The sequence below is a fragment of the Rana temporaria genome, chromosome 1, assembly GCF_905171775.1.
Source record: "Rana temporaria chromosome 1, aRanTem1.1, whole genome shotgun sequence".
In the NCBI taxonomy this organism is placed as follows: domain Eukaryota; kingdom Metazoa; phylum Chordata; class Amphibia; order Anura; family Ranidae; genus Rana; species Rana temporaria.
Genome location: NC_053489.1, coordinates 93,878,017 through 93,891,028, shown reverse-complemented (window position 1 = coordinate 93,891,028; position 13,012 = coordinate 93,878,017). Strand labels below are relative to the sequence as shown.

General features: G+C 48.3%; 1 protein-coding gene across 2 annotated transcripts in view; it reads right to left on the bottom strand.

Annotated features, from left to right (window-relative positions):
• Positions 1 to 11,969, bottom strand: part of MTX3 (metaxin 3) — a 54,092-nt gene extending 42,123 nt beyond the window's left edge. The window contains exons 1-2 of one of the 2 annotated variants that reach the window (XM_040340560.1): positions 11,716 to 11,969; positions 2,569 to 2,638 (exon numbers count right to left, since the gene is read on the bottom strand). In XM_040340560.1, coding sequence (XP_040196494.1) covers positions 2,569 to 2,638; positions 11,716 to 11,784 — 139 coding nt within the window. In that variant the 5' untranslated portion in view covers positions 11,785 to 11,969. The remainder of the gene's footprint in view (positions 1 to 2,568; positions 2,639 to 11,715) is intronic. The other variant, XM_040340567.1, reaches the window with a different exon arrangement.
• Positions 11,970 to 13,012: the final 1,043 nt, after the last annotated feature.

Here is a 13,012-nt window from a genome sequence, read left to right as displayed (position 1 = left end):
ACCAATGATGGGGTATTATTCCTCCTCCCACTGACCACAGGGTACTATGTAATATTCATATTCTCATTGACAACCAAGCCTGTAAACCAGAGCATTCTCTACTCCCAATCGCCACAGTCTGCCCCCCTGAAGGACAGTAATTTGGCCCGTTGTTTCGAAAATTTGGAGACCCCTGGTTTAGAATGACAGTCCATCCAAAACGAAGGCTAAAGCCCTGTACACACGATCGGTCCATCCGATGAGAACGGTCTGATGGACCGTTTTCATCGGTTAACCGATGAAGCCGACTGATGGTCCGTCACGTCTACACACCATCAGTTAAAAAAACGATCGTGTCAGAACGCTGTGACGTAAAACACAATGACGTGCTGAAAAAAATGAAGTTCAATGCTTCCGAGCATGCGTCGACTTGATTCTGAGCATGCGTGGATTTTTAACCGACGGTTTTGCCTACTAATGATCGTTTTTGTTCTATCGGTTAGGAATCCATCGGTTAAATTTAAAACAAGATTGCTTTTTTTAACCTATGGATAAATAACCAATGGGGCCCACACACGATCGGTTTGGTCCGATAAAAACGGTACATCAGACCGTTCTCATCGGTTTGATCGATCGCGTGTACGCGGCATAAGACGTCACCGCTTCCTATATATCTTAAATGAATGTTAAACCCAAACTGGATGACAAGTAGTTTGGTAAAGCATTATGTATCATACACAAATGCAATGTTTTTCCTTTTTTATGGGGCCATACATACGGTAGTTTGAATTTCTGGCTTTGTGATTCAAATTGGCACTCAGTGGGCACTTTTTATTTTTTAGGAACTCCTGCACACCTGCTTAAGCTGCATTTTGGCTCATCCATGTTGAGCCAAAATTATAATAATAAAAAAAAAAAAATCAAAGAAGCCGGGTGGAAAACTGCTAGGCCTCATACACACAATCAGATTTTCTGCGGACAAAGCATAGGACTTTTGTCCGAAGGGCGTTGGCCAGGAAATTGTATTACATACAAACGGCAAAGAATTGCCGGCCAACAAACACAAAACTACGTGTTTTTTCAGCGCTTTAGCGCCACCCTTTGTGCAACTTCTGCTAATGTTGTGTTATGGTGAGCATTGCTTCGGAGCATGCGTGTTTGTACTTTAGAGTTTTGTCCGACGGACTTGTGTACACACGATCAGATAATCCGACAACACACAATTTTAACCACTTAAGACCCGGCCCTTTATGCAGGTAAAGGACCTGGCCAGTTTTTGCGATTCGGCACTGCGTCGCTTTAACTGACAGTTGCGCGGTCGTGCTTTGTTTTCCAAATAAATTTGGCGTCCTTTTTTTTACCCACAAATAAAGCTTTCTTTTGGTGGTATTTGATCACCTCTGTGTTTTTTATTTTTTTGCGCTATAAACAAAAATAGAGCGACAATTTTGAAAAAAAAAAAAAAATTTTTACTATAATAAATATCCCCAAAAAAGATATAACATATTTTTTTCTCAGTTTAGGCCGATACGTATTCTACCTATTTTTGGTAAAAAAAAATTAGCAATAAGCGTTTACCGATTGGTTTGCGCAAAATTTATAGCGTTTACAAAATAGGAGATAGTTTTATTGCATTTTTATTAATATTTTTTTTTTACTACCAATGGCGGCGATCAGCGATTTTTTTCCGTGACCGCGACATTATGGCGGACACACCGCACAATTTTTGGGATCATTGTCATTTTCACAGCAAAAAATGCATTGTTTACTGTGAAAATGACAATTGCAGTTTGGGAGTTAACCACTAGGGGGCGCTGAAGGGGTTAAGTGTGACCTCATATGTGTTTCTAACTGTAGGGGGGCGGGGCTGGACGTGTGACGTCATTGATCGTGTGTTCCCTATAACAGGGAACACACGATCAATGACACTGCCACAACGAAGAACAGGGAAGGTGTTTACACACACCTCTCCCCGTTCTTCAGCTCCTGAGGACCAATCGCGGGACACCGGCGGCGATCGGGTCCGCGGGTCCCGCGGTCACGAAGCTTCGGACCGGGTCGCGTGCACGCGCGCAACCCCACGGCTGGGCTTAAAGGGCCACGTCCAGGTACGTGGATGTGCCCAGCTGTGCCATTCTGCCGACGTGTGAAGGGGTCCTTAAGTGGTTAAAGCATGCTATCCCACATTTGCCTGCGGAAAATCCGACAACATTTGCCCAATGGAGCATACAAACGGTTGGATTTTCTGACAACAGCCTGTCATCACACAATTCCCATTGGATAATCCGATCGTGTGTACGAGGCTTTAGATGAACAGTGACTACATACAGTCACTGCTTGGGTACTAAGACAGTGATGGGCACTGTGGTTCTCGGAATACAATAGCCAGCAGAGGAGATTTCTCCATGAAATCTATGTGTGTGTGCCTAGCATTCTTTTTTAACAATGCCTGATTATTGTAATAGTTGTTTGAATTGGATCTAGCACTTGTCAAAACAGGACCACAAAGGGGTGCCAACACAACACAACACACAATCAGTGTGACTTCAACTGAACGATATGTACAAACATTACAAGTAAACAGATTACCTTGAAGACTTGCCCAGGTGTAATCCACGGGGTTTAGCTTCAGGGGGGCACCAACAAATCTCGCATAAGCCTGCAAAGTACAGAGAAATAAAAATGTAATAGAGATCTAAGAGTACAAAAACGAATGTTGTGCTCACAAGCCAACAACAAACCACGGAGAAGTGGGGGCAGCAATACACATGTTATTACTATTACTGTAGGCTGGAACCACACTGTTTAATCAGGTAAAGAGACAAAGAACACGGTCACACAGAACTAAAATACAGATCTGAAAATGTGATTATTGCTTTTCTCAGCTAAACAACATACCCCGGGCCATTGGGAGCTGCTTCACACCTTTTGGATATACAGAACAAGGATATCTGTGATTAACCACCTTACAGAGGTTTTTTCCATTGGTTATCTTAAACTTAGTAATCAATTAGCATGGGGGGAGGGAGCTTTTGCCTTAAAGCGGAGGTCCGCTTAAAAAAAAAAAAAAATAATAATAATATTAAAAGCCAGCATCTACAAATACTGCAGCTGTTGACTTTTAATAAATGGACACTTACTTGTCCAGGGTGCCCGCGATGTCGGCAGCCAAAGCCGATCAATCACTCGGCTCTCGGCTGCTCCCGCCGCCATATTCGGTGAGGGAATCAGGAAGTGAAGCGTTGCGGGCTCACTTCCCGGTTCTGTATTGCGCATGCATGAGTCACGCTGCGTGTGCTCACTGGTCCCAGCTGTCTTCTGGGACCTGTGTGTTTCCCAGAAGACAGCGGGGGGCAGGGGGAAGTGACGTGACCCCCACGGGAGTCTATTCCCGGAAGTGGGTGCAAATACCTGTCTTAGAGAGGTATCTGCACCCCTCCCCCCCCCCCCGAAAGGTGCCAAATGTGACACCGGAAAGGGGAGGGGGGGTTCTGAAAAGCGGAGGTTCCATTTTTGTGTGGACCTCCGCTTTAAACCCTCTAATGACCAGCTGTGACTGCCAACAGCTACCTCTGCCCAAAACAAACCCTCTGCTTTGCTCTTGCTCCCCATCTTTAGTTTTCTTTCCTTCCAATGGCAGCACACCCATCATGAAACTCCACCCCCAAGGAACCACTGATATCTTCTAGAAACCTTTAACCTCCTATTTAGGTAAACAAATTCAGACAGAGAGCAGGTTCGTATGCCATCATGGAAAGGCACAAAAAGAAGAAAGAAAATCTGGGAAAGCACCAAAATAACTTTTCCATGGATTGAGGGATGCATATTTGTAATTACCTAGCTAGACAGTGAAGGCAGATGCAACAAAAAGGTTTCTTTCCATTTCTGTTACAGACCTCTGAGAATGCAAGTTACCTTGTTGTCTATGGCTTATGTGCTCTCAAACGGTTTCAGAGAGCAATGAAGCTAGGGCTGCAACGAACGACTATTTTCATAATCAATTAATTGGCCGATCATTGTTTCAATTAATTGGATAAAAACCTAAAAAAAAAAAAAAAAGTTTATGCCGAGTTGTTTCAGCCCTAATACAAGCCATTTGTACAACATAAAAGCCGGGCAACTACTATTTTCAGGAGAGGCTGGCCTACATATTTTATTGAAGCATGAACGTTTCGGAGTCACACAAGACCCCTTCGTCAGGCATGTCATCATCACGTTGCACTAACTTTTTGTGATGTGATCATGCTTCAATAAAAAAACGTTTGGCCTCTATCCTAATGATCCGCGGTTTACGCTGGCAAATATACCCTCTTTGCGGCTTTCTGATCCAATCTCCAGCTAGTGGTTGCTGCAGCACCCAAAACTCTAGAGTTATGTCCAGGAACGTGTGCGATGGGATTATGGAGTACTAGGCCAACATATTTATCTCAGCAGTAGCGGAACCAGGGTCGCAGCAGTTGCACTTGCGACAGGGCCCTGGAGTTCCGCCACTGTGGGATGAAGCCTGCTCGCCGCCTATTCTACTTAAGAGCCAGAAAGAGATGGAAGTACACTTACTGCGGCTAAGGAGAGGCTTCAGCTGAGCACTGTCACTTGGGACCGCCCCGCCTATCCTCTCTGCCCATATCTTCAGAGAGAGAAGCTATGTGGGGAGGAGGAAACTAAAAGCAGAAAGTCAGCTGACCAGCTAACAGCCAATAGAGTGCAGGGGGAGGAGCTTTCCGCTCTTCGAGGAGACCCCAAGTTAGCAGAAGCATCCCGGGGGCACGTAAAGGAAGGAATCAACTAATACAGTGAGCGAGCGAGCGAGCAATTACTAGTGCCACTGATCCCATCCTCCCAACCACCACCGCTTACTGATAGGGATGAGAGCAATGGTGATTGGGGGAGGGAATAGGGATGAGATCAGTGGCACAGGCTCTGCCACTGATATCATCCCTACCCCCCCCCACCACCGGTCTCATCCCTACCCTCCCACCACCACCAACGGTCTCATCCCTACCCCCCCACCACCACTGGTCTCATCCCCATCTCCCCCCCCCCCACCACCACTGGTCTCATCCCCATTTCCCCCCCCCACCACCACTGGTCTCATCCCCATCTCCCCCACCACTGGTCTCATCCCCATCTCCCCCACCACTGGTCTCATCCCCATCTCCCCCACCACTGGTCTCATCCCCATCTCCCCCACCACTGGTCTCATCCCCATCTCCCCCACCACTGGTCTCATCCCCATCTCCCCCACCACTGGTCTCATCCCCATCTCCCCCACCACTGGTCTCATCCCCATCTCCCCCCACTGGCTCTGAGGAAGAGGGTCCGCCCTCGCAACGTGTAAGCCGTAGCTGTAATATATGTTGTCTGGACTCTCCGGCTGTTTGGTTCCAGTAGGAGACCTTCCGGAGGCATCTATCCCTTTGACGGAGTGATGTTTTATGCTTATTTTGTACTTGTTTTGTGAGTATTTATGATCTTTTAAACAATTTTAATTAAACCTAGCCATTGGTAATGCACTAGGTCAGTGCGCCCTTCTTTTCATTTTACATTTTAGTCTCAAGAATACCAAATATTCTGAGGAGGGCAGCAAGATCCCTGGTCATTCCCTATTCCCACTGAAGACTTGTTCACTAAGTGATCAAGCTCCCGAGCGCAGTTCAATACAACTCAATACAGGAGGAATCAGAGGGCTCTATTAGGAGGTCATACTCTAAATTGGGAAAAATGTGCAGGTGCATTACTGTGGTTCATTTCAAGAGGAAGTAAACCCTCTCTAATAAAAAAAAAAAAAAACACCCTGCAAGACAAAAGGCATAATGAGCTAGTATGCATAGCAGTCGTTCATAGCTATTAATTTGATGCAAAGAGTTGCTGCTTCTACTTTGCATGGTGAAAAGTGCACTTTATAAAGGATGTAAGCTTTTATGAGAAGGCACTGTTCACTGTCCACTCAGCTCTCTACGTATAGGTAGTATAAAAAAAATCCTTGCGTCACCCTTCACTTACATAGGCAAATGCTAGTAACCACAGCAAAAGGTAAACATGTTTGCCAGGTCCTTTCCTCAAACCATACTACCAATTACTTCTGCATATATAAAATTGTATGTATCCTATGCAAGACATTACAGAACAGGTCTATACAACGTTACATGGATATGGTCCAATGTAATTACATTGCTATTTTACCTATGTGGTAATGGGATTTTTTTATTTCAGAATACTAAATATGCAACTGATTTTACTTTGCCCACATGAGCTTTACATTGACCATCTTTCTTTAGTCTAGTTCATAAAATCGAATAAAAAAATATATAAAAATCACAAAAATATTTACAGCAAAACTATGAAGACATTTTAATCAAAGCTGTAAATTATGATTTTGAACACATACAAATCCATTGACCCCCTCACTAAAAAATTTGAACTGGCTACCTGGCACTGAAGACTGGTTCTGTCTTATATTTAACCACTTAAGACCCGGACCATTATGCAGGTTAAGGACTTTGCCCCTTTTTGTGATTCGGCACTGCGTCGCTTCAACTGACAATTGGTCGTGTGACGTGGCTCCCAAACAAAATTGGCGTCCTTTTTTTCCCACAAATAGAGCTTTCTTTTAGTGGTATTTGATCACCTCTGCGTTTTCTTTTTTTTTGCGCTATAAACAAAAATAGAGCGACAATTTTGAAAAAAAATCAATATTTTTTACTTTTTGCTATAATAAATATCCCCAAAAAGATATAAAAAAATAATGTTTTTTCCCTCAGTTTAGGCCGATACGTATTCTTCTACCTATTTTTGGTAAAAAATAAAAATCGCAATAAACGTTTATCGATTGGTTTGCGCAAAATTTATAGCGTTTACTAAATAGGGGATAGTTTTATGGCATTTTATTAATATTTTTTTTTTTTACTACTAATGGCGGCGATCAGCATTTTTTTTCGTGACTGCGACATTATGGTGGACACATCGGACAATTTTGACCAATTTTTGGGACCATTGTAATTTTCACTGGGGAAAAGTGCTATAAAAATGCACTGATTACTGTGAAAATTACAATTGCAGTTTAGGAGTTAACCACTAGGGGGCGCTGTATGGGTTAAGTGTGACCTCATATGTGTTTCTAACTGTAGGGGGGCGGGACTGGACGTGTGACATCAGTGATCGTCTTTCACTATATCAGGGAACAAAACGATCACTGACATTGCCACAATGAAGAACGAAGAAGGTGCGTTTACACACACCTCTCCCCGTAATCCGGCTCCTGTGATCGATCGCGGTACACTGGCAGTGATCGGGTCCGCGGGCGCGGAGCTTCGGACCGTGTCGCAAAAGCGCCACCGGCGGCGCAATCGCGACCCCACGGCTGGGCTCTTAAAGAGGACTTACAAGTACGCGCTTGTGCCCAGCTGTGCCCTTCTGCCGACGTATATCGGCGTGAAGGGGTCCTTGAGTGGTTAAGCAGCACTGACCCATTCACACTGAGCATGGGATGAAAAAAATGGTAGAAGCAAAGGCTATAAACATGTATCAAAATGACAAAGTAGGTCCAGAAATAGACAGTAGGTTTTATGCAAATCTTGGCTTTATTTGTGGTCCAAAGATCCATCACGGGTCTGCCGACGCATTTTCTCTTCAATTCTTATGCATGTTTAGTGCACTGCCAGCACCCATGGTATCCTGAGTCAGCCTGTGATTGCATAGTCGACCCACCTGGAGCGGTGATTCCTTTCTCCCATTTACGCTACGCCGCCGTAAGTTAGGAGGCAAGTAGTTTGTGAATACAGCACTTGCCCCTTTAACTTACGGCGGCGCAGCGTAAATACGATATGCTGCGCCGCCGTAATAATGCGCGCAGCTACCTGAATCTAGCCCATAGGCTCTAATAGGTATCCAAAAGGCAGAGGCGTTGCTAGGGGGGTGTGGGGGGTGTGGTCCGCACCCGGGTGACACGTGCTAGAGGGGTGACACCATCCCGATTTAAAAAAAAAAAAAAAAAATTATTTTTTTAGCTGACATGTGGGGGGCCGGCTCTCCCCCCCCCCCCTGCGACTGCAGCGATGAGCGCCGCGGAATCGGAGCGCCGTGGTACAAGAGAAGGGGGGGTTGCGGGGTGACACCGCAGCACCATCCATCCCCTCCTCTCACAGCCACGGGCTGTTAGCGCGGTGCTCGGCAGACGGCACACAGGCACAGCCCCCTCCTCTCTGTTTGTGTGTACAGAGGGGGAGGGGCTGAGGGGACCTTCTGTCCATGTGCCTGGCGCTGCCTGCGATGATCTGAGGTACTGAATGGGGAGGGGGGGTGTTGTACTAAGGGGGTGTTTGCACTGAGGGGGTTTTCACTAAGGGGGGTTTGCAGTTGCACTGAGGGGGGGTTTGTACTAAGGAGGGGTGTTTGCACTGGGGGTGTTTGCACTAGGGGGTTGCACCGAGGGGGTTTGCACTGAGGGGGGGATTTGCACTAAGGGGGGGGGTTGCACTAAGGGGGGGTGTCTGCACTGAGGGGGGGTGTCTGCACTGAGGGGGGGTGTCTGCACTGAGGGGGGGTGTCTGCACTGAGGGGGGGTGTGTAACATGCAGGGGTCCAGAGGTGCAGGTGGCTGTGTAATGTAAAAGGGGTGCAGTGATGCAGGGTGCTGTGTAATGTAAAAGGGTCCAGAGGTGCAGGGGGCTATGTGATGTAAAGGGGTGCAGAGGTGCAGGCGGCTGTGTAATGTAAAAGGGGCGCAGTGATGCAGGGTGCTGTGTAATGTAAAAGGGTCCAGAGATGCAGGGTGCTATGAGATGTAAAGGGGTCCAGTGATGCAGGGGGCTGTGTAATGTAAAGAGGTCCAGAGTGCTGTGTAGTGTAAAGGGGTCCAGAGGTGCAGGGGGCTATGTGATGTAAAGGGGTGCAGAGGTGCAGGCGGCTGTGTAATGTAAAAGGGTCCAGAGATGCAGGGTGCTATTAGATGTAAAGGGGTCCAGTGATGCAGGGTGCTGTGTAATGTAAAGGGGTCCAGTGATGCAGGGGGCTGTGTAATGTAAAGAGGTCCAGAGGTGCAGAGTGCTGTGTAATGTAAAGGGGTCCAGAGGTGCAGGGGGCTATGTGATGTAAAGGGGTGCAGGCGGCTGTGTAATGTAAAAGGGGTGCAGTGATGCAGGGTGCTGTGTAATGTAAAAGGGTCCAGAGATGCAGGCTGCTATGAGATGTAAAGGGGTCCAGTGATGCAGGGTGCTGTGTAATGTAAAGGGGTCCAGAGGTGCAGGGTGCTGTGTAAAGGGGTCCAGAGGTGCAGGGGGCTATGTGATGTAAAGGGGTCCAGTGGTGCAGGGGCTGTGTAATGTAAAGAGGTGCAGGGTGCTATGTAATGTAAAGGGGCCCAGAGGTGCAGGGTGCTGTGTAATTTTAAAGGGGTCCAGTGATGCAGGGTACTGTGTAATTTTAAAGGGGTCCAGTGATGCAGGGTGCTGTGTAATGTAAAGAGGTCCAGAGGTGCAGGGTGATGTGTAATGTAAAGGGGTCCAGGAGGTGCAGGGGGCTATGTGATGTAAAGAGGTCCAGTGGTGCAGGGGGCTGTGTGATGTAAAGAGGTCCAGAGTGCTGTGTAATGTAAAGGGGCCCAGAGGTGCAGGGTGCTGTGTAATGTAAAAGGATCCAGAGGTGAAGGGGGCTGTGAGATGTAAAGGGGTCCAGTGATACAGGGTGCTGTGTAATTTTAAAGGAGTCCAGTGATGCAGGGTACTGTGTAATTTTAAAGGGGTCCAGTGATGCAGGGGGCTGTGTAATTTTAAAGGGGTCCAGTGATGCAGGGGGCTGTGTAATGTAAAGGGGTCCAGTGATGCAGGGTGCTGTGTAATGTAAAGGGGTCCAGTGATGCAGGGGGCTGTGTAATGTAAAGGGGTCCAGTGATGCAGGGGGCTGTGTAATGTAAAGGGGTCCAGTGATGCAGGGGGCTGTGTAATGTAAAGGGGTCCAGTGATGCAGGGGGCTGTGCAATGTAAAGGGGGTCCAGTGGTGCAGGGGGCTGTGCAATGTAAAAGGGTCCAGAGGTGCAGGGTGCTGGGCAATGTAAAGTGGTCCAGAGGTGCAGGGTGCTGTGTAATGTAAAGGGGTGCAGTGATGCAGGGGGCTGTGTAATGTAAAGTGGTCCAGAGGTGCAGTTGTGGAGAGGGGGTACACAGTAGTAACAAAAACATATTGAAGGATGCAGGGGGCACAGTGGGGTGTTTTTACATTTTAAGTGGGGGGGTGCCAGATATTGGATTTGCCCCGGGTGCCAAATGCTCTAGGTACGCCCCTGGCCTATAGGCTCCTGAGATGTGAATTCCGGTCCTGGAGAAAGAGAGGTGGGGGGGAGGGGACAAAGAAAAATGGAGAGAAAGAAGAAGGGATAGAACGAACAAGAAAGATGGATAGGGAGAGAGAGAAAAGGGGAAGAAAGGAGAACAGAGAGCAAACAGTAGGGTAAAAAATATTTGAAAAATGTTATTGGGGGGGGGGGGGGGGGTGACACCATATTTTACCGCACCAGGTGACACCAACCCTGCCAAAAGGTGAACAGCGGGTGCCATGCTGGACGGTCGCAGTTCACTCAGCGTTGTGTTAGGAAAGCAAATGAATATTCGCTTTCCTAAGGGCTCTTTCACACGGGGCGGATCAGTAATGATCCGCCTCCGTGTGTCCGTCAGCTCAGCAGGGATCGCTCCGTAAATCCTCGCTGAGCCGTCGGCTGACAGGGCGGTCCCGGCACACTGTGCAGGGACTGCCCTGTCTTTTCTCCGCTCTCCCCTATGGGGGATCGGATGAACACGGACCGTGTGTCCGTGTTCACCCGATCCGCAGACGGAAGAAAAATAGGACATTCTTCTGTCTGCAAAATCGGATGTTTGCGAAGGCGGGTGATTACTGGTGTCAGCGGATGTTTATCCGCTGACACCCGCAATCCAATAGGGACCAATGTTTGTCCCTTTTTCATCCGCAAACGGATGAATAAAAAAGCGGACATACGGTACGTCTGAAAGGGGCCTAACACTGAACTGCCTCTCAGCCAATCAGTGCTCAGATCTTTTACCTGTCACCTGATTGGCTGAAACGACAGGCGCTGTTATTGGACGCCTATCAGGCGTCCAATCAGAGCAGAGGAGCCATCGAAAAGACATTGAGGAGCGTGGACACCGCTGCAGTGACCCGCTGCCCCACCGAGACAGGTAAGTGCCGGACGGGCGGGGGATGCGCACTGGCAGCATTTGATGGGCACAGTGTCAGCAATTGATGGGCACAGTGTCTGCAATTGATGGGCACAGTGTCTGCAATTGATGGGCACACTGGCGGTAATTGATGGGTACAATAGCTGCGTTTGATGGGTACAGTAGCTGCATTTGATGGGCACACTGGCAGCAATTGATGGGCACACTGGCTGCATTTGATGGGCACACTGGCTGCATTTGATGGGCACACTGGCTGCATTTGATGGGCACACTGGCTGCATTTGATGGGCACACTGGCTGCATTTGATGGGCACACTGGCAGCAATGGATGGGATATTATGTATACAAGAATACTATATAGGTAAAGGGAGAATGTATTATACAGATTTGTCCAGGGACAATGGTGTGCACAGCTCTCACTATCTATGACCTTGATTGGATCACTTTGTGCTCTCGGGATATCCCGGTTGATGTGATCCCCTATAATGGGGCACAGGGCTGGCAGTGCACACACCGGGACACCGATCACACATCCGTGCACATCTCTTACCAGGACCACCAGGCTCTCCGGGTGCACGGAGGGCAGGCCCCAGTCTCCGCCCCAGAATCTCAGCTCCATGTCACGAATCTCCCCCTCCCGGCAAACCGGCTGCAGCAGCGGAGCGTCAGCCCGGAATTTCCTGCGGAGACTCACAACACGGCCATCCCCGGTGGGCGGAGCGCCAGGAGTACAACACGGAGCCGTGAGTGACAGTAAGTCCCGCCCACTACGGGGAAGCCGTCGGGATGAACGTCACACAGATGGAAGCCACGCCCCAAGGAGTGAGCCAGCACAGGGGGGCCGCCCACTGCTCAGCTGTAGGTTCCATATAATGACATCACTTGTCATACGTGACGTTCTGCGAGAAAGCTCTGCACAGTGGATGGGATACATAACATAGGAGAAATGTCACCCCAGACCACCAATAAACGACATCTAAAGCCAATCACTGAAATCTCCTCTGTAACAAATCAATGTTACTTCAAAAGTTACTTTCAATCTGTATAAAGTTTTAGTTTTCATTAAAAATGCATGGTGATCTTGTGTTGTTCAGCTACTTCCTGTCATAAGGTGACAACTGTCCCCCAATACTACTAATATTATATCTGATCCGAGCCTACCTTAAATAATGAAAACAAATACTGTAGCTCAGTGCTAGGACAAGGTCATCCAATGCCCAGGGCTAAGATGCCAAACAGTCACCCGCCCTAGGTGGAGCAGCAGGAGGGGTGGTCAATAACGATGCACGCAGCCACTGGCGTAACTAGAAATCACAGGGCCCCATAGCAAAATGTTGTATGGGGCCCGCCCCCCAAACAGCCCCCCCTCCACAAAAAAAGAACTAATGGCATTGAACAACTAATTACCACACTCATGTGGCACAGTACCCAGGCAACAGCTTAAAGCGGAGTTCCACCTAAAAATAGAACTTCCGCTTAACCCACTCCTTGCCCCCTTACATGCCATGCATGTAATTTTTTTTGGGGGGGGGGGAGTGTGGGCTTCAGGAGAAGTGGGACTTCCTGTCCCACTTCCTCCTTCCGCCGAGGGGCTGGTAAGGCGAATTGCTTAATCGCCTTATTGCAGCCCCTCCCTGTAGGCGAGCGCCTGTCCAATCGGACGGCGCCGCGCCACTCCCGCATTCGCGGTGGGTGCCCGGCCGTGAAGCCGAAAGCTGTCACTGCCGGGTGCCCACACTAGGAATAAAGACGGCGGCCGGCGAGGGGGGGGCGAGGAGCGGAGCCCCAGCCGGCGCGTCGCTGGAACCGTGGAGCAGGTAAGTGTCTGTTTATTAAAAGCCAGCAGC